Raw genomic sequence first — 19,391 nt, forward strand, 5'->3', positions numbered from 1 at the left:
CCTCATAGGGGACCTCATAGAAGATCTTCATAAGACCTCACAGGGGGTCTCGTAGGGGATCCTCATAGGGGCCCTCATAGGACATCACAGCGGACCTCATAGGGGGTTCTCATAGGGGTCTTCACAGGCAGTCCTCATAGGGGTCCCTTGTAGGGGTCTTCATAGGGGATCCTCATAGGGAATCTTCATAGGGGACCTCATAGGGGGTCCTTATAGAGGGTCTTCATAGGACCTCATAGGGGATCCTCTTAGTAGCCCTCATAGGACCTCATCGCAGACCTCATAGGGGGTTCTCATAGGGGTCCTCATCAGGGACCTTATGTGGTGACTTCCTATAACACAACACAGGGACCCACACAGGACCTCAAAGCGGGGCGGGGACCCTCACAGGGTACCCCCATCCCACCCCCACCTTCAAAATACCTCCCCCTCAACCCCCCTTAACCCCCCCCCCTCCCGCCATTACCCCTTTAAGCCCCAAGCCCTACGCGCGGGCGGGGCCTCACAGACGTCCCCCCCGCGTCTCCTCCCGGCGCCATGACGCCGCGCCCCGCCCCTCACCCCCCCTCATCCCCTATTCCCCCCCTCCCCTCCTCCTCCTCCTCCTCCTCCTCCTCCTTCATCCCGCCCCCCCCCGGGCGCGATGCCGCGGGTGTACATCGGCCGCCTGAGCTACCAGGCGCGGGAGCGGGACGTGGAGCGCTTCTTCAAGGGCTACGGCAAGATCCTGGAGGTGGACCTCAAGAACGGGTGCGTGGAGCCGGCCCCGCCCGGCCCCTGCGCGGCCATGAGGGGAGGGAGGGCGGGGGCCGGGCCCCGCTGCCCTGGGGTGGTATAGGGAGGGTATTGGGGGGGGGGGAGCGCCCCGTGAGGGGGTTTTGGGGTCGGGGAGGGACACGGGGAGGGGTGGGGGGGTTGTTATGGTAACAAGGGGGTGTTAGGAGGGGGGGTTGAGGGGTTTTAGGGGGGTTTGTGGGGGGGGTGGGGGAAGGGGGGGTGGGTTTCCATGGTAATAGGGGGTCAGGGTGGCTCTGTGGGGTGTGGGGGGGGATTTTGGGGGGGATTTTTGGGGAAAAGGTGGCGGATTCTGTGGTAATGGGGGGGGTCAGGAAGTCTTTGGGGGGATTTGAGGGTTGTTTTCTTTTTTTTTGGGGGGGGAGGCTGGGTTTCCATGGTAATGTATGGGGGTCAGGGTGCCTCAGGGGAGGTTTTAGGGGTTTTGAGGGGTTTTAGGGGTTTGGGAGGGGGATGGGTGGTTAGGTTTATATGGTAATGGGGGGTCAGGAGGTCTCTAGGAGGGGTTAGGGGTTTTGGGGTGGTTTTGGGGGGGTTGGGGGAAGGGGTGAGTATGTTCCTATGGTAATAGGGGGGTCAGGGTGTCCCTGGGGTGTGTGGGGTTTGGGGGAAGGGGTGACAGGGTTGCTGTGGTAATTGGGGTGTCAGGGTGCCAGGGCCCACTCTGAGGAGGGGGTTTTTGGGGAAGGTGTCGGGGTTTCAATGTTAATTGGGGGGTCAGGGTGCCTCTGTCCCCTCTGGGGGGGGAGAAAGGTGCCAGGGCCTGTGTGCAATGGGTGGCCTGTGGGGTAATTGGGGATGTGATGGGGGCAACGGGGGTGTCAGGGTGCCTGTGCGCTGTTTGGGGACTCTGTTTTTAGGGGATGGGTCCCCCTGGCCCTCCCCTGTGCCCTGAGGGAGGGGTTCCTCTTAGGGCATGAGCCCAGCTGTGAAATCCCCTTGGCAGCACCTGCGGCCCTGGTGGGGGGCACAGCCCAGAGCCCCCCGCGTGCAGCTGCCGGGGTCTGCACCCAAACAGCCGCTTCCTCCTGAGCACCCATGGGTGCCTGGCTCGTGGGGATGGGGGGGGGCGGAAACGGGGAGCAGCAACTGGTGTGGGCGGCCTTCCCCTGGCATCGTGCTCGGTTTGTAACGTGTGCTGTTCTAGTCAGGACACCTGGCTGCATCTAGAGCTCTTGGATCCTGCTCCACCAGGACTTGCCTGAGACATTCAAGTATGGATTTTCAAGAGAAAAACAAATTATTTCCATTTCCCCCTCCCCGTTCCCCTGTTTTCCCAATATCTAAAGCCGCCGGCCTAATGAGCGCTGGCATCTTTACAAGAAACCCAACTTGAAGTCTTGTTTAGGAAAACTGAGTGGAATATGGATTTTATTCTTATTAGCCAAGAGAGGCAATTATTATTTTTGCTTTAGAAGTGGAGAAGAGGAATCTCTTGTAAAAGTTAGTCCTGGAGCACAAAAAAAGGCTCATTAAGGCTCATTAAGCTTTTTGTACTGGTTTTACTGGTAGGTGGACATAATAACAGGTTTACAAGATGAATAAAAGCCAGTGTTCAAACAAACAAGCGTGCACGTGTCAGTGTTTTGACCAACCCAGCTTCAGGTGGTATTGTAGATTGGCCGTAAAATCTGGAAAACAAAGTGCTCGAATATTTCAGTTCTGCTGTGCATCCTTGAAGGTGCAGGGGGAGTTGGTTTTCCTCTTGCTCTATAAAACCTTTAAAGGAAATGTTTCTTTTTCAGGCAGATGTCAGAGGAAAAAAGACTAATAACAGCCATAGAACAGCTAGATTACGTGTCTGATGCAGTTAATGGGTTTGTCTTCTTGCTTTATTGAGAAATACCTATCAAGGCCCAGCCCTGAAATCCCAGCTGCCTATTTGGAAACAGGCTGGGGGGATGCAGTGTGGGGGCCAGAGCTGATTTGTGCGTGAGCTTCAGCAGCCAAAGCTTGAAAGGTCAGACTTGTGGCATCCTGAGCGTGAGTTGTAATGGGTGCTTTGGGGTGGAGAGGGGGAAGGAGGGCACAGCCCTAAAATATCCTGAATGTGATGCCAAAGTGACTTTGGCTCTGGAGCGACGTGTAAGTTCACTTGGGGGAGACAGAGTTCAAAAGTTGCAGGTGGAGGGATGCAGGAACTACTAGTGGCTTGTATTCAAATGCCAGTTTGACAACATTTACTCAAACTATCAGATTTTATGTCCTGCTTTGGTCAGTCTCACGCTGTGCTTTTGCCAGGTTACTCTACCGTTGGCTTTGTTTGCCCTCTGATCCTTTCTCCTCAGCTTATTTTTAGCAGTGCTTAGCAAATGATTAGGAATGACTTCACAGTGTTTAACTTAGAGTCTTCCAGTTTCTTCTGAAAACTTGTGGGCTATCTTCAGTGCTCAGCCTGCAGGAGATTAGCCTTGCAGTATTTTAGCAGTTAAGCTGAAATGCTTGAGCAAGGAGATGAAACTGGAATGTGATTCGGTGGAGTCCTAAAAGCTTAGCTGGGTCTCGGTTGCTGCTAATTGTAATTTAAGCTTGCAATTCAAAGCCTGGGAGCAGTGTTTACTCAGGGGAAGGACAGGAAAATTAGAAATCCAGTTTTTGTAGGATTCTCCATTTCAATTTGCAATTTGTAGTTGTATGCTGATAGTTTTCATATTTCTTCTTACTCAGAACTGCACTGACAACTGGAGCCGTGCATGGCAGCGGTACGTGCGTTAAGTGACCAGAACATTGGACTTCTCAGCCTGCTTTTTTATCTTCTAAAAACATGCTGAAAGCTAGCAGTAATAACTTAAGAGCTGAAAGCTTCCACTGGAGGGCAAAACTAATTTGTAATCTTGCCCTAGCTTTAAAAAATAGTTCTACCTGTGTGCTCACCTGCCCTGCATCACCCCGAGCAGCTGTCGAGCACGCATGGCTTCATCTGGTAAAATCCCTGCAAGTTGGAGGGACACAGCTTCTCCAACACGTTGAGGGACAGAGATCAAAGCTAAAAGCCTCAAACTTCAGTTCTTTCATCTAGCCAGGCTCAAAATCTGTGTGTGTTGCCTGAAGAGAGGTGATCTGATTTCCCTGGGCCTTTCCCACCAGAATGTTTAATACCCATTAGCTTCAGTGCGAGCAGCCAGTTTTAAAAAAAATCAAGTTGGTGTCACTACACGGCAATACCCAGTGCGCCTAGGTGACAGAAGGGTGACCTTCCAGTTCCAGTGTTGTTTTTTTTTCCTTTACTGATATTAAGGTGAGATTTTCATTTTCTTTTGCTTTAGTGTTCGGTTTTGTTAGAAGCCCAGAGATTGTTGGCGATGTTTGCCATTGTGCAGGAACTTCCAAGAATCACTCCCAAATCTTCAATTATGCTTAAATAGTTTAAATGTTGAATAATGAAATTTAGATATTTTCAGAGTTTTTAACTTCAGCAACTCATTTAAGAGTGTTGTGTTTCAAGCTGTCTGAAGAGACTCTTCCTTGATGACGCCCAGACTCTCACGCTCCTGGTTGTAGCCTTGGCTGAGCAGGAGGTCTCGCAGAGCAGGGACAGACTGTAAGCTGTCAACAAATTAACTTTCAGGAGCGTGTTTTAGGGCTAGAAGCATTGCATTCTTTGTTCCAAATGACACTGAGGCTAAGACTCGATTTTTGCACGTGCCTCTCCTTCTGTGGCTGCTTGTGTTGATGCATGCTTGCCCGATTTCACTCATCCAGAGGGATCATGAGGTGCCACAAGCCAAGTTCATTTCTGTAGTGTCTGTCCACACAAAGCAATTGTCATATGAAGCTAAGGAAGCTGCCAGCTTGATCTGTTGAGGGCAGGACAAGAGCTGAGCCAGGTCTCTTCCTTCTCCTTGGGATCTGCAGAACAGCTGAGGAGCAGCCACAGGAGTCACAGGTTGAGCTTGGCTCACAGGTTGAGCACTCCTGGGAATTCTGCGGACTTCCAGCAGGCAAGGGCAGGTGGAGCAGCTCACAGGTCCTCCTGGCATGAGGTTTGGGCTCTGGGCTCTACCCACCCATGAGCAGTGGGGGAAATTTGGCACCTGGTGAAAGCCAGAGGTGGGCTTTGGGCAGGCACTTGGTGGGCTGGCTGTGGAGCCAACTGGGAAGGATGTGAGGGGCTTTGACAGCACTAGGTGGGGAGCAGCTGAAAGGGGACAAAAGTGATTTTTTTCCCCTCTAATTTCAGGTATTAAGCAATTTCAGAAAACTGCATTTTCCTTCTTTTTGGATTATTAAGAAAAAAACAACTGCTAGGACACCAAGTCTGCTGGAATTGCTTGCTGTAAGGACAGCCTTCTGTAGCTTTTTCCTCTTTTTGATCCATGAGCAGAAAATGGTGTAGCTTCACATTATCCGGAGTAAATTGCATTGACATTTTTAGTAAGTAGTTTTATGCCGCATATGAAGTAGTAATAGTAGACATTTAAAGGAAGATTTACTTGCACTGCTGTCATATAACAGCGGGTTCAGATTGCTGTAGTTAAGGCTGTGTCAGCAGTCGTGTCTTTCTGTGGTGTAAAACCGTGCTTCTGAAGGTTTTTGATTCACAGTTTTGGATCATATGGTGCAATATTATACATATTTAACAGGTGGATCGGTATTACTTTCATTTATGAGTGGTGTGGGATATGATTTTTAGTATTCTTTAATAGCCAGCAATCCCTTTCAAGGTTTGTGTAAGCTTGTCCTGTGGTTTTTGTTTATTTGTTGCTTTTTTTTAAGTAACTGGAAGTTGTATCTTGTAAATCCTGCTTTTTTCCTTTTCTATTACAGTAACATCTTACTCTAGGGCTACTTGCTTTTTATGTGCTCCCAGGTGAAAAGAACAAACAGCGCAGGGTAAATGTTAAGTATTTCCTTTTGGAACAAGTGAGGAGGTGTGTAATGCTTCCACCGAGACAAAATCCTCTCGGTGAGACCTTCCTGGGGGTGTTGGGGGGAACAACAACAAAATGCAGCCCCCAGGGGAGGGAGGCCAAGTGCCTGGGCTCAGCCTGTGGATGTTGGGCTGCGAGGTGCTGCTGATGGGGCTGTGTTTTGTCCAGTGTGTGGTGTGGGGGACTGTGAGCCTCCCAGGGAGCTTCTTGGGGGTCTCTTTGAGAGGAGCAAGTTCAGTGCCATGATCCGATCAAACTCAGACATCCCTCCGCTACGCCAGCTGTGTTTCTTTGTCTGGAAATTTAGTGCCTCGAAGGTGCACGGCGGGTGCCTACCAGGCACTTCACCTTGTAAGTAATTGCTTTAGGTGACTTCTCATTTAAACGTAAGAGCTTCTTTGCTCTATTTTTGGAATCGAAGCAAAGAGAGAAGGAAGGTCCTATCAGAACGGATTTATAATGACTGTGATTGTTTCAGTTATAAATCAATCACACATCTTGTTTGTGCAGCTATAGAGCTTATGTGAGACTGCAGCTACCTCTCTGCGATCTCTGGATTCTTCCCTAGCTCTCTGGTTAATGCGGGTAGCCTTACCTAGAAAAGCTGTAGCTGCTGACAGCTCATCGCTTGTTGGAGGTAGTGACAATGCTTAAAAATTTAGTGATCTAAAAGAGGAGGCCAGCATTTTTGTGTTGTGGATTTGTTACTCTGGATGACTTAAACCACCAGCACTCACAGATATTTTCCTCCTTGGCTTGCTAAGACCCAAGTTCAGGGTCTGTGTTTGCCCACAGCAGCCAGAGAGGTCTCAGCCAGCTGGAAAGAGGCTCCGGTACTGCCCAGGGCTGCAATAACACCAGGTATCGCACAGGAGGCTCTGAAGCCTGGACTTGGGTCTTAGGTAAGTGAAGGAGAAATGATTTGCAATTGCAGATAGGCACTGAGCTCTGAAAAATGGCGCTGTGATGCTTTCTGTCCTCTTTCTCAGACCCATTTGGGTAATGGGCATTTTATACAAGGTGTTTTTTTTTTAAATAGGTGTTTAACTCTGCCCGTCTAGAAACTGGCGGGATTGAGTTCTACTCCAGTGCTCCGGTGAATTTGCTCTGCAACCGTAAGCAAGTCACCAGCTTGTCCCTGAGCACCAGCTGTAAGAAATTATTTAAGAAACCTCTGCTCAATCTTCTGAGGTCTGTAGCCAGCAGGGATTAGGCACTTGCAGCAGCCTGACGTTCGCACTGATGTCTGTGGCACCTCTGAAGATGAAGCTGAAAATGTTGGCTTTAACTTCCCAGGCAAGCAGTGGTCTGCAGGCATCTTTGCATTTCTGGCAGGAGGAAACAAATGCCAGAAAGTTGATGTGAACGTTGGAAGTAAGCACTTCTGTTATTTTTTTTAATTTGCATATTTCCTCTTGCACTTGGTCTGTCTGACCTCAAAGCATGAGCAAGGCTAGTTTGGATGTTCTCAAACACAGACCTTCTCCTTTTTCCTCTGGACCTGCACCCGGTGCTGCCCTTGCGAGGCATCTTGGCCACAGCTGGACTCCTGGTTCATCCCAGGACCTTGTTCCTGGTTACTGTTGCAGGGTTTTAAGTCCCATAGCAAGGTTTGGACTTCACATGTTGTCTGGAAGGCTAGAATGTTAGAAACTTGCTGAGCATAAAGCGCTTTCTCAGCAGTGTATGGGAAGCTGCAGGTATTTCAACAGGTGTAGGATCTGTTATATGAGCATGTTGCTTTTCCTACCCAACTCAGCAGTATTGTCAAGAGCGAAATGAGTCCAATTAAAAGAAAATCTCATCTCCTGGCTTGTCTTCATGTCTTCTTTCTTGCTGGACCTTCCATAGAGGTTGTGCAGACAAAGTGTATTTACAGAGGTGGTTGAGTTTTTTCCATTTTAAGAGCAGGAGTGATGATAGCTGCCCAACAGAACCAGGAATGGACCAAGAGGCTCTTCAAAAATCAGGGTAAATCTTAATCCGTGGATTCTATAAACTGCAGTACCTGTTTAATCTGTGGATCTTATGAATTTAATACTTGTTATACACAATTTCAGCCTTACTGCTGTTGAGCCGATGTATTGCATAGAGCAGCAGAGCATCGTCTGTAGTGGGTGTAGTGCTGGTGGCTGTGACCCGCAGGCTGCAGCTGGTGTTATCTGCAGGATGGCACGAGAGAGGTCCCCTGGGGGAGCTGCAGGACGGCACGAGAGACGTACCCCGTGGGGTTCTGCAGAGCTGCCCTGGGATGAGCTGTTTGCAGTACGGACACCTCCCGGTCACTTCTGAGCGATTCTCTTTCCCACCTCCCCTCTCTCTAGGTATGGCTTTGTTGAGTTTGATGATCTGCGAGACGCAGATGATGCAGTTTATGAGCTAAATGGTAAAGATCTTTGTGGGGAGAGAGTGATCGTTGAGCATGCCAGAGGCCCACGGCGTGACAGCAGTTACGGTTCTGGACGCAGTAAGCACTAAAATGCATTTGTATCCGTGACTCATTTTAAATAAAATATTTTTGCTTGTTTTTTAAAAGTAATTTAAAAAATATTTTTATCTATGAAGTTGTGCATAGTGTTTTGTAACTGTAAATGTAACTGTTGATCTGAACATTTAACTTGTTTGTTGTATTAAAGTATTTTAATTGATAAATGAATAAACACTTTTTCTTGTGCTATTTTTATTATTATTATCATTTCGTTTAACTATTTTAATGGTTTATTTGCAATGTGCTGTTTAACATAGCTTTAACAAAGACCTCAATGTTTTAATTAAAAGAGTCCTTTGAGGCTAAGATGACTGCCTGTTCCATTTGCTGACCTTGGGTTACCTTTCCATGAGTGGCTCTTTGAACTTGTGGCCCTTGGCTGACCAAAAAAGGAAGCCATGTGACGACCGCAACCTTTTTCCATTAGACCTGGGTGGTGAGGATCCCAAGGGTTAGAGACAGATGAGATTAATCTGAAATAGGTGCCTGAAAATCTTTATTCATGTCAAATATTCAGAAAAGCTGTAAGCAATGTAAGTAACATTAGTCAACTGGCTTAATTTGGTTTCTTCTTTCAAACTTTTTTAAAAAAATAACTTAATTGCATGTTAATCTTACTGTAATTGTAACTCTGCTTTGTTTTAACTATGTGCTTGCAATAGTTCCTTTTAATGCTTTTTATCTTCGTAACGTTTTATACAAGGGGGGTTGAATTTAGACTAGCGGGTGGGTGAGTTTTTAATGGATTTGCAAACATATGGGGCAGAACGTTTTTGTCTGGGGGTGTAGAGTGAGTGCTCGATTTCCCTAGTTGAAGTACTGCTGTCTGCTTGTCACCTCCTAAAGGTGGATATGGTTATAGAAGAAGCGGAAGAGATAAGTACGGTCCTCCTACCCGTACAGAATACAGATTGATTGTGGAAAATTTGTCAAGCCGCTGCAGTTGGCAAGATCTTAAGGTATGGGGCCCCTTTCTTTACCCTTACTCTATTAAAGAGCACAAAGGGTAAAAAGGTTAGCTTCTGTTTCATCGAAGAAAACTCATTTACACCTGTCTTTTCTCAACTCCAACTTGTTAGCAAGTCTCTGTGCTCATGTGCATACAAGTAGACTTGAAGTAAGGACATCAGTATTGACTTAAGGTGTGCTGTTTGCATATACGGAGTCGTTAATGTTGCGTGCAACACTGGGATTTGCACTTGCAGGCTTGGTGTTGGCTGATAGGAGAGAAACATTTTTCCCTAATAAACCAACATCACGTACAGGTGATTTTTATCTTCTCTTTAAGCCCTGTCAAAACAGACTTCAGTCAGGCCAGTGGTAGCATTCACTAGAGACAAAGGAGTTTGTCCTTGTTAATTGGGCTTTTACCTATCAGCTTCTGAGGTGCTGGAGCTGTTTGGAACAGATAGCATCGTTCTTACACAACCTATGCTAAGAATTTCCACCCCGTGAAAAGCCGTCTGAAGGCAGCTTTAGGGAAAGGATGCTTCCAGAATGAGCAGTCATGCAAAATCTATGCCGAAAGTTAATGTTTTCTCTAAGTCTGAAGGAATGGAAAGTGATTCTCAGCAGTGGAAGTGTTGGGTAACACCGTGTAGACAGCAGGACCTCTGAGCGCCCTGGCGCTGAAGTGTTGATTTAGGATTATCTGCATCATGCACCGGGGGAGCAGGACAGGGAGCAGAACTCCAACAGCAGGTGCAGAAGGGCAGGGCTTCCTTATCAAACCTAGCAGCAATGGTTAAAAACCCTTGTTCTTACAGGAACGCTTTCTTTATGGTTCTCTTTTAAGGATGTGTAAAATTTGTTCTAAACAAACTTTGACGTAGTACAAAGTGGTCTGTAGGTGACTGTAACACTAGTGCAGGTACGTACTGAGATCACTCCGATGTCTTTTGTTAACGCTTCACACCATCGATAGCTTGTCTTTGCTTCGGGTATTAAAAATTGTAAGTAGAGCATGGCATGATTAATCCTCTCCTGGATGCATTGCTTTTCTGACCAGCTTTCGTTTCAGTGTACCTCAGAGGGGAGTAGCTGGGTCAAACCCAAAGGGAACCAAGTTGTGTGAGCTGTTCCCATTGCAGCCCGAGTCCCCGGGGGCTGTGGTGGCCCCGTGGCAGCTTGCTGTGAGCAGGGCGGATGTGTGTAGTAGCTGAAGTCAGGTAGCATGAAGCAGGGAAGTTAATTCAGCTCTTATTTGTGTGGGGTTTTCTTCCAGCAGAATGAGACGAATGCCCTAGGTAATTGAAAAGGGAAGTCTGCTTGCTGATAGCCTTCTTGCCTGTGTGAGGCGTTTTTTCATATTTAACCTTTAAGTACGTTACTTCTCCCAAGTTACATTCAAAAACGTGATTTAGAGAGCATTTTATTTCTTGAATCACTTCTGTAATTTGAAATTTATTGTAGTCCCAACCATATTGATATTAGATACTGGGAGATGTTAGATTATTTGTCTCAGAATACCAACGCTGCCTTAGTTCTAATCACACAAACTGTGTGAAATCCTGGTGCACTACTTGGCTTGCTCAGAAATTTTGGCTTTAGTTCTGCAAATGCTGTTTGGTTAAAACCCTGCTGATGTCAGTGTGACCAGAAGAGGCTGTGCAAGGCTATGCAGGCATCAGTGCAGAGATGAAGAGAGCCTGGAAGCCTGACTCTGGATTTGAGGCAATGGTTATTCTGTCCTCTTCCTCCAGGATTATATGCGTCAGGCAGGGGAAGTGACATATGCAGATGCACACAAAGGAAGGAAAAATGAAGGTGTGATTGAGTTCAAATCCTATTCTGACATGAAAAGAGCCCTTGAAAAGCTGGACGGGACAGAAGTAAATGGCAGAAAGATTAGATTAGTGGAAGACAGACCTGGATCAAGACGGCGCCGCTCTTACTCCAGAAGCCGAAGCCACTCAAGGTATGTCTCCTTATAATGTACTTCGGGCTGAACCTTACTGCAACTGCATGAATGTGCAGCAGGTTCCAAAATACCTTGAAAATGCTCAGAGTTCTGAGTGAATGGTTTTGAGAATTTATTAGTTACCAGGAAGTAACAAAGGGAAATGAAACCTCAGAGGTGTTTTCTTTGGTGAATGTGGGTACCGCTAGCTAAACACAGGTACAGCTAAACACCGTGTGCTGCTGCTGCTCCCAACTGCAGCGTCTAGTCCTTGCTGTCTTGCAGAGGAGCACGGCATGGCAGGTGGAGCTGTGCATACTGAGGGAAGCAGAAGGTACTTTTAACACTTCAGCTCTGAACACGGAGTTCTGCTCCAAGCACCAGGACTAACAGTTCTTTCTCGGTTTGGAAACCCCCACCTCTTCCCTGTTTCTAGAGATTTACTGCTTTCTTTGGATGTCTTAGAGAAGTGCTTCAGCACAGCGCCATATAACATTTTGGGATAGAACTTTGTTGTAGTAAAATTCAGGCCAGCTTCTACTGTTCTTGGAACAATTTACTTACAGAATTAAAGCCTGTTTTTGCGTGGGTTTTCCTCTTGCAGTCAGTTGTGATTCCCACTCTTGTTATGTCCTCTGCACTCATGAGCAGTGTGTGCTCTGTAGCTGCCTCATAGCAGTGAGCTGCAAAGAGAAGTGTACCTATTTCTGCCTTTAGCAAAGGAAATGTTGGCGTGTTGTGTCTCCTGCCTAAGGGTTCCAGGGTTTCTCAGAAGTTCAAAAGATCTTTTCCAAATGTCATTGAAAATAGCCTACGTACTCAAAAGCTAAAGGGGTAGGAGGATTTCATGCCATTGGCAGACCAATTTTATCTGTCCCACTTAAAGCTGGGTGAGAAAATAGTGACTCTTAGTTTACAAGTAAGTTTTAAAGTTTCTTGGAAGGCTGCAGGCAAACAGGTTGTGCTTTTAAAGGATGGAAAGTGGAAACCATCTGAGGGTGCTGCCCAACAGCATTCCATCCTGGAAGAGCAGAGAGCTTTATCCTAATGTCTCGCTGTAGTCAAACCTCTGACTTGACTGGGAAAGGGTTTCTCACTTAAATAGTTCTTTGAGATTTGCAATGTTGCATGCTTGCAGACATGGCAGCAGGGGATGAGCCCCAGGGAGAAGGGTACTCTAAATTTGTAACTTCGTTGTGTTATACACTCCTCTTTCTGCTGCTCAAAAGGTGCTCTAATACTATGGGCTTTTACCCACGTGGGTCCGTGAGACCACAAACTCTCCATGGTCATGTGTTAACATTGAGCTGACTGCTTCTGTTCCAGGTCTCGCTCTCGAAGCAGACATTCTCATAAGAGCAGGAGCCGCAGTGCCAGTAGCAGTCGTTCCAAGAGTAGATCAAGATCCAGGTATGTCTTTGTGGTGGAGCAAATCGGTTTACCCACTTTAATGAGAAGCATCATCCTAAATTTGCAGTGGGAAAGCTGTTTTTCTTTTTCCCTAATGCACGGTATTTGAGTGCTAGTCAAATCCAAGCTGCACTAAAGTGTTGCCTTTGTACTTCCAGGTCTGTGTCCCGTTCCAGAAGCAAGAGCCGTAGTCGAAGCAAGAGCCGTAGCAGAGGCCAAAAAGAGAAAAGCAGGACTCCAAGTAAAGAGGATAAAAGTAGGAGCCGCAGCAGGAGTGCAGAGAAATCACGGAACAAAAGCAAAGATAAATCTGAGGGCACTGTCCATAACAGTGATGAGAAAGCAAAGAGCAGGAGCCGCAGCAAGGAGAAGAGTAAGAGCAGGAGCAGGAGTGGAAGCAAGGACAGAGGAGAGACCAGGGGGAGCTTGAGGAGTCGGAGCAAGGAGAAGAGTAGAAGCAAAGACAGGGAGAAGAGCATTAGCAAGGCTAGAAGCAGGAGCAAGAGTAGAGACGAGAGTAGGAGCAGGAGCCACAGTAAGGACAAAAGGAAAAGTAGGAAGAGAAGCAGGGATGACAGCAGAAGTAGAAGCAGGAGCCGCAGCCACAGCAAGAGTGAGAAAAGCAAGAGGCGCAGCAAGCGAGACAGCAAACCAAGTAGCAAGAAGAAAAGGAAGGACAGCCATGAGCGGTCCAGGTCAGTCTCCAAAGAAAAAGAGCATGTAAAATCAGAGTCTGATAAAAAGGAGGCAAAAGGGGAGGGTGAGGATGCAGCAGCCCATCAGGTGTCTCGCTCCAGGTCTAGGTCAATTTCCAAGTCCAAACCAAATGTCAAATCAGATTCTCGTTCCAGGTCAAAATCTGTTTCAAAACCTAGGTCCCGGTCCAAGTCTAGGTCTAGGTCTGCCTCTAGGTCACACTCCCGATCACGGTCAAGGTCTCGCTCCAGATCCTAACCTTGCTGCACCCATGCTTGGAACGGTCTGAGAAGTCTTTTGTACATGTTTGGTAGTTGTAGCACAAGTGATTGAAGTAGAAAACATGTCAATGCTGTATATTTTTAACTACCCTGACGGTGTGTCTGTCACTGGTAACTGCACTGCTCCCTCCCTGTAATGCTCCCTGGTGCAAGGCTGTTCAGCTCACGTACTCTCCTGTAGAAAGGTTCTCTTTAAATATAATTCTTCCTAGAGCACCAAAATTGCCCTGTTTTCCAGGAAGAGCCTTACAGAGAATGAGCAGTGCGCCTTGGTGGGTTTATGAGGTTGCAATGATGACTGATAGGTAGGTACGATGGCTTCAACAATCTTTGCCCTTCAATTGATGCCCTTTGATGTATGCCATTTAGTGGAAGTGCTAGTCCTAAGTTTCATACTACTTTTGTTTCATATTTTTGGACTTAAAGTTGTGAATAGCACAGTCAAAAGGGGGAAAAAAAAAAGGTACTTGCAGTAATCTGTAGGGAAAAGTAGAGTTCCATATTCTGGTATTGTGACAATATCCTTGTTTTATATTAAATTTTTTTATTTTATTTTTCCCCGTCTTGCAAAGTACAGTGATCCCTGTTTCCATGAAATTTGAATAAAGACTATTTTTGCTTGATGACATTTGAGTGTAGTTACATGAAGTTGTGTTGTGATTGTTGCTGCTTTGTATTGATTGGTGTAAGCTTGAATTTGCAGAACAGTTACTTAAAGAACGGGTTCTTCTCTTAGAAAGCCACTTAATATCATGTGTAGTCATGGCACTTGAATGCAATCCAGTTAAAATAACTTGTTTCTCCAGCAACACTTGCTGCGTTGTTTAGAGCTGTAACGTTGCAATAAGAAGAATACATGAAAATGAACCAGAAACAATTATGAAGGTGACAAGCCTGTTTTCCATTGTCTGTATAAACAAAATGAAGTGTGCTTCAGCTTCCATAACACAAGGAAGAAAATTTTTCAACCACTTAACTTGCTAGACTCGAGTCAACTCAAATCATTGTTTGTCCCAAAACATTTCACTCTTTATGCAGCTGACGCTGGAGGTAAGCCTGGCTGGCATCAAGGACGTGCTTTTCTGCTTCTTGCTTTATTTTGTCAAACATCAGTTCAATTGTTTCCTCTTTTGTACAGTTGGCCTTTCTTACGGCACCTCTGAGAAATGAAGGGGGAAGAAGCAGGATGCTTTTAGAGTTGTTTTTCCAGTCTGGCGCACTCAGCGGGAGGACACAAAGCTGCTCCAGCTGTTTACTTCTGGTGGTTCTTTGATTTCACGATCCCTGATTGCGAGTTTGGGATTTCAGTCACAAACCGTGACTTTATAAATGAGGAGGTGTTAGTGTGAGCCAGGTGGGATGAGCACAGATAGCACCAACAAGCCTTTGTTCTGGGCACTGCGCAGCTGTGAATCCATCTCCTCTAGTTACACACAGGGCCATTTGGAGTTGAGGCTAGAGCCTCAGCTCGTTTCTTCTCAACATATTTTCCAGTCTTTCTTCCTAACAAAGCACCTCTGCTGTGGGGGAAACCTCTACAAAAGAAAAATGTGCAGGAAATCCTTCTAAGGAGCTCTGGACTTGAAAGCAGTGAGGATGTGATGGGTGTGCTGCTCTCCTGGTGTGTTCCCAGCATCCCTCAAGACTTGGGGAGAAAGGAAGGCAGCTTCTAGCCTGAGTACTGTAAGTGGTCCTGAATAATATCCTGGTTTCATGGCTGTACCATTAGCAAATTACTAAAACAACTTTCTACAAGCTCCTGTGTTGGCTTTGAATGAAGAACTGACATCCTCAGCACCCTGCTCTGCCTTCTAGAGCCAGCAGTGCCCCCTAAAACAACAGGCAAAGCACAGTTTTAGTTCTTCCTTAATCTGCAAGCAAGGTTAGCTACGGCTTTATCGAAAACTTCTTGGTCGCTAATTTCAAACTGCTAACCTTACTTCTGACAGCAGTTGTTTTGCAGCTAGTTGTTAACTTCATAGGAGCAAGTAATTTTGTCTAATTTGATCATTTGAAACTTGTACTGCCGTATTAAAAAGATGAAAGGGTGATAGATCACAAGAGTAGCTTTCAACACAAAACATTTCTGTAGAGTTTAAGAGGGGTCAGGGCTTGGTGAGTGGCTCAGGCTTTATCAAATGTCGTATTACAGCAGCGTGAGAAAGCTCTGTGGAAATGATATTTAATTTCTTCAGGAATCTGAGACTTTCAGTTACGTATTTAGTGCTTTAACGTCTTAGGCACTCACAATATTTGCAATTCCTTCTGCTGTTTAAAACAAACCAAACGAGGCAAGATGATTGCTAATAGGGGATAATTAGCTTAAAAATTATCTTTAACCAAATCTGCAAATGATTGTCTAGGCAAACATTTTAAGAAGTGCCTCTGGATTTTGCTGTCTAGCAGCCAAGGCTGCTCCCAGGGAAGCGTGCTTGTTTTTAGGGGGCTGCTTGTTGGCCCTTTGGGAGAAGTGTTTTCCCCCAAATACCCAAGGACCGGTGTTTGAAAATGGAGGAACGTGGAAAACCTTTAGCCAAGATGTAAACTCTTGTGCCTGGTAAGAGATGTTCTCTGCACGAAGAAAGACAAAAATTCCTCTGAGGCTGCACAAACAAGCACCTTGGGCCATGCTGAAGGAGCTGGCGCATGCCCTGCAGGGAAGTTTCTGTACAAGCAGTAAGGAATTCGTGCAGTTTTTGGACGTAATTTATTGTTGTGAGTTCCCTGCTTTTGATCCTGCCATTTTCAAAGCAGATGATTGATGGTTGCGAGCAAATTAGCAAGGGGTAGAAGATGTGGTATTTAATCAAAAAAAGTGTTTGAGAGGTGGGCAGCCTGAGCTCTGTAGCGAACTCACCTGAGCATCTGAAGATGCACCTGGGGCACCTGCTGGAAGCACAGCTGGAGACAGGTCTTGGACAGAGCCCGGAGTTACTGAACTGCCACTTGGGCTCCTGCTGCCTTAACAAACCTCGCTCTAAGGCTTCCTTTTACACACAGGTAATCCCAGCGACTGCCTGGGGCTCTCCTCCTGCTTGACACCAAGTGTGTGCTTAAAGGCTGCTACCCCGGGGATCTGCCTGGTTCTGTGCTTTGGCTCACCCCTAAATGCATCCAGCTGGGAATGAAGGAACCGAGCAACCCTGGCGGCAGCAGCAGGGCAAAGAGCGGCCCTCACCAGAGCAAGCTGCTCTCAGCCTCGTGGGTCCTCCTCGGGCTGCCTGCAGCTTGCCACAACCCGGGCTGTGCCCACAAAGTGCCAAACAAGCCTGGGAGCTGTGGGCACGTGGCGTGGCTGCTGCTTGTGCTGCGGGGCTGGTGGCAGCCCAGAAGGGACGTGGGGGAAGGAACGGAGGCAGAAGTGCAGCAAGGAGGAGATTTCATCAGCTTCAACCATCAGAAAGTTGCACAATGAAGCTGCTGCCCTGGTTCTCGGCTGTGGCTCTTCCTTGGGTATCGAATACCCCAGTGCATTCCCAGAGAAGAGTCCCAGCACTGGCAGCAGGACAAGCAAGTGGCTTATTTGGGGTTGTCTCGTGCTCTGGAGGGGCCTGAGGGGTCCCATAGAATTGTGGCAGGTGCCAGACAGCTCAAGGAGCCAGTGGAGGTGCTCAGGGAGTGTGTTTCAAGGTGCTGGCTTTGGGCATCACCCAAAATTTGCCCTGGGAGCCCACTAAACCTCCTGTAATGTGCCTGCAGCATTTTAAAAAGGCAAAACAACAGAGCTGAAAATAAAAGGCTTTTTTCTTTTTGTCTTATGCCTATGGCTTGGACAATGCCACAGAGCACTGCTGAGGTGAGAGGAGACGTGTTGCTGCTCGTTTTGGGTGCCCGCAGTGAATTTAACATTCGGTTCTGTCGCAGGGGTGAACTTAATGTTCGGTTCTGAACATCACTGAGTGAGTCTTTCCTGCTAATTTTGAATGGGAGAGTAATTCTTGCATCAAAAGCTTTGGCAAAGTGCAATTTCCAGGCTGCAGCTTCCCCTGCTGTTAGCCCAGTGCTGCACGGCAGCCTGGTGCAATCACAAGTAATGCAACAACAGAAACAGCAACAAAAATAATAATATTGATGGTGCACACATCGCTGGAGAGGAAGAACCAGCAGAACATCCCAAGTTCAGCAGAATATCCCGACATTTCACTTCGAAGAATGAAAAGCAATGCAGAAAATGGGAGGTGCCAGCCGGAGGATGGCGATACCTGCACTGATACTCTGAGAAAAAGCCCCAAAATCTGGATTAGTGGGGGGAGACGGATCCTACAGGGGAAATGCAAAATGTAGGAGAGCTCCGAGGATGGAAAGTACACATCAACAGGGCGTGAAACCAGTGCGAAAAGGGCAAGGAGCTCTAAAATGGGGCTCTCAGCATCACCCAGTGCCCGGAGCCTGCAGGGCCCCATGTTTTAGATGTAACTTGCTGGTGCAGATGAGGGGAGAAATATTTGTTCTCTGAGTTAATTTTAAAGACAGCTGTTTTATGTGCCTCACTCTAGGGATGAGGAATATTACGATGTGTGTTTCAAACGAGCCATTGCAAGTCTCATTTATTATTTTCCTGAGATCCCATTGCCTTTAAGTTGTCACAGCTTGGGGCCCGCTCATACTTTTTCCTGTCTTACTAGAGGAAAAAAGAAAAAAAAAGTGCCATTAAAAAAATACCACCACTTCTTTTATTGTTTCAAAATTCAAATACAAACAAAACCAACGTTCCCAGATGAAAAGAAAAATGAGACAGGAGGGTGAAGTAGTTTCTATTAATAACTGATGGGGTGTGTCCAGTACCACGGTGTCCCCCTGTCCCAGTATCCCCAGCACCCCGATAACCCCCAGTTGTCCCAGGTCCCCAGTGCTCCCTATGTCCCCAGTGCAGAGTGCTCTCAGCACCTCTATAACCCCCCATGCCCCTAGTATCCTCCAGTGTCCCCAGTGCCCCTAGTGCCTCATGTCCCAAGTGCCCCTACTGTCCTCCAGTGCTGTGTCCCCAGTGCTCCCAGTGTCCCCAATTTCCTCTGTGCTCCTAGTCCTGAGATTTCCTCAGTGCTCCCAGTGCCCCTAGTGTCCTCCAATGCCCCTAGTGTCCCGATTGCTCCCAGTGTCCCACAGTGCTCCCAGTGCCCCTAGTGTCCCCAGTGCTCCTGGTATCTCCCAGTGTCCCTCCCAGTGCCCTAGTGTCCCCAGTGCCCCCAGTATCTCCCAGCATCCCCCAGTCCTCCCAGTGCCGTGTCCTCAGTCTCTCCCACTGTCCCCCAGTCCTCCCCGCGCTCCTAGTGTCCCCATTGCTCCCAGTATCCGCCAGTCCCCCCAGTGCTCCTCGTATCTCCCAGTGCTCCCAGTGTCCCCACTGCCCCCAGTATCAGCGCTCCAAAGCTCCTCAGTGCTCCCAGTCCCCCGAGTCCTCCTCATCTCTCACAGCACACCCTGTCCTCCCAGTGCCCCGAGCGTCCCCAGTATCCCCAGTCCCCCCAGTATCCCCAGTCCCCTCAACCCCGTCCCGCCCCCGCCGCCGCCCCGGCCCCTCCCTGCCCTGAGCGGAGCCGGGGCCGGGGCTGTGGCCGGGGCCGGGTGTTTGGGCGCATGCGCGCAGCGGGCCGCGGGAGCCGCTTGTTGCCGGAGTTGAGGCGCAAAGAGAAGCGCGGGGAGGGCCGGGGGAGGCCGGGCCGGGCCGGGCCGGGCCGCGCCGGGCCGCCGGTGAGTGGCGGCTGGGGGCTGGGGGAGGCGGCGCCGCCATCTTGCGGCGGGGCTGAGGGGGCTCGGGGAGGGCTGCGGGGGGCGGGCTGAGGATGAGGGGCTGAGGGAAATGGCGCCTCCGGCGGCGGGGGGCGGTCGGGACGGGCTCCTGAGGGGGGGGGGAGCGGCAGCGCTCGGCCCCTCGGCTGCTCGACGCCCCCCGAGGGCTGAGGGGGTCCCGGTGCGGGTCCGGGGGTCGTGTCCGGACCTGGAGCCGCCCC

General features: G+C 48.2%; 2 protein-coding genes across 5 annotated transcripts in view; both read left to right on the forward strand.

The window, feature by feature from the left end:
- Nucleotides 1–572: 572 nt before the first annotated feature.
- Nucleotides 573–14,068, forward strand: SRSF4 (serine and arginine rich splicing factor 4). Of its 2 annotated transcripts, XM_068657784.1 has the most exons (6): nt 573–750; nt 7,991–8,133; nt 9,001–9,113; nt 10,857–11,071; nt 12,380–12,463; nt 12,622–14,068. In XM_068657784.1, exons 1-6 carry the CDS (start codon nt 644–646, stop codon nt 13,415–13,417), a joined length of 1,458 nt encoding a protein of 485 aa, XP_068513885.1. In that variant the 5' UTR covers nt 573–643; the 3' UTR covers nt 13,418–14,068. The 2 variants fall into 2 exon arrangements, with proteins under 2 accessions (XP_068513885.1, XP_068513886.1); XM_068657785.1 differs by lacking the exons at nt 573–750; nt 7,991–8,133 and adding an exon at nt 8,501–8,687.
- A 4,907-nt stretch (nt 14,069–18,975) lies between these two features.
- LOC137842986 (lethal(3)malignant brain tumor-like protein 4) overlaps nt 18,976–19,391 on the forward strand; it is a 49,717-nt gene continuing 49,301 nt past the window's right edge. Inside the window, exon 1 of one of the 3 annotated variants that reach the window (XM_068657757.1) lies at nt 18,976–19,131. In XM_068657757.1, coding sequence (XP_068513858.1) covers nt 19,018–19,131 — 114 coding nt within the window. In that variant the 5' untranslated portion in view covers nt 18,976–19,017. The remainder of the gene's footprint in view (nt 19,132–19,391) is intronic. The other 2 variants (XM_068657755.1, XM_068657759.1) reach the window with 2 other exon arrangements.

Source organism: Anas acuta, chromosome 21 (assembly GCF_963932015.1).
Source record: "Anas acuta chromosome 21, bAnaAcu1.1, whole genome shotgun sequence".
In the NCBI taxonomy this organism is placed as follows: Eukaryota; Metazoa; Chordata; class Aves; order Anseriformes; family Anatidae; genus Anas; species Anas acuta.

Bases quoted from the DNA above. Each gene is read 5' to 3' on its own strand.
- SRSF4 (XM_068657784.1), top strand. From the start codon at position 644: ATGCCGCGGGTGTACATCGGCCGCCTGAGCTACCAGGCGCGGGAGCGG. The intron at 9,114-10,856 runs GTATGGGGCCCC...CTCTTCCTCCAG, and splicing joins GCAGTTGGCAAGATCTTAAG to GATTATATGCGTCAGGCAGG. The intron at 11,072-12,379 runs GTATGTCTCCTT...CTTCTGTTCCAG, and splicing joins AGAAGCCGAAGCCACTCAAG to GTCTCGCTCTCGAAGCAGAC.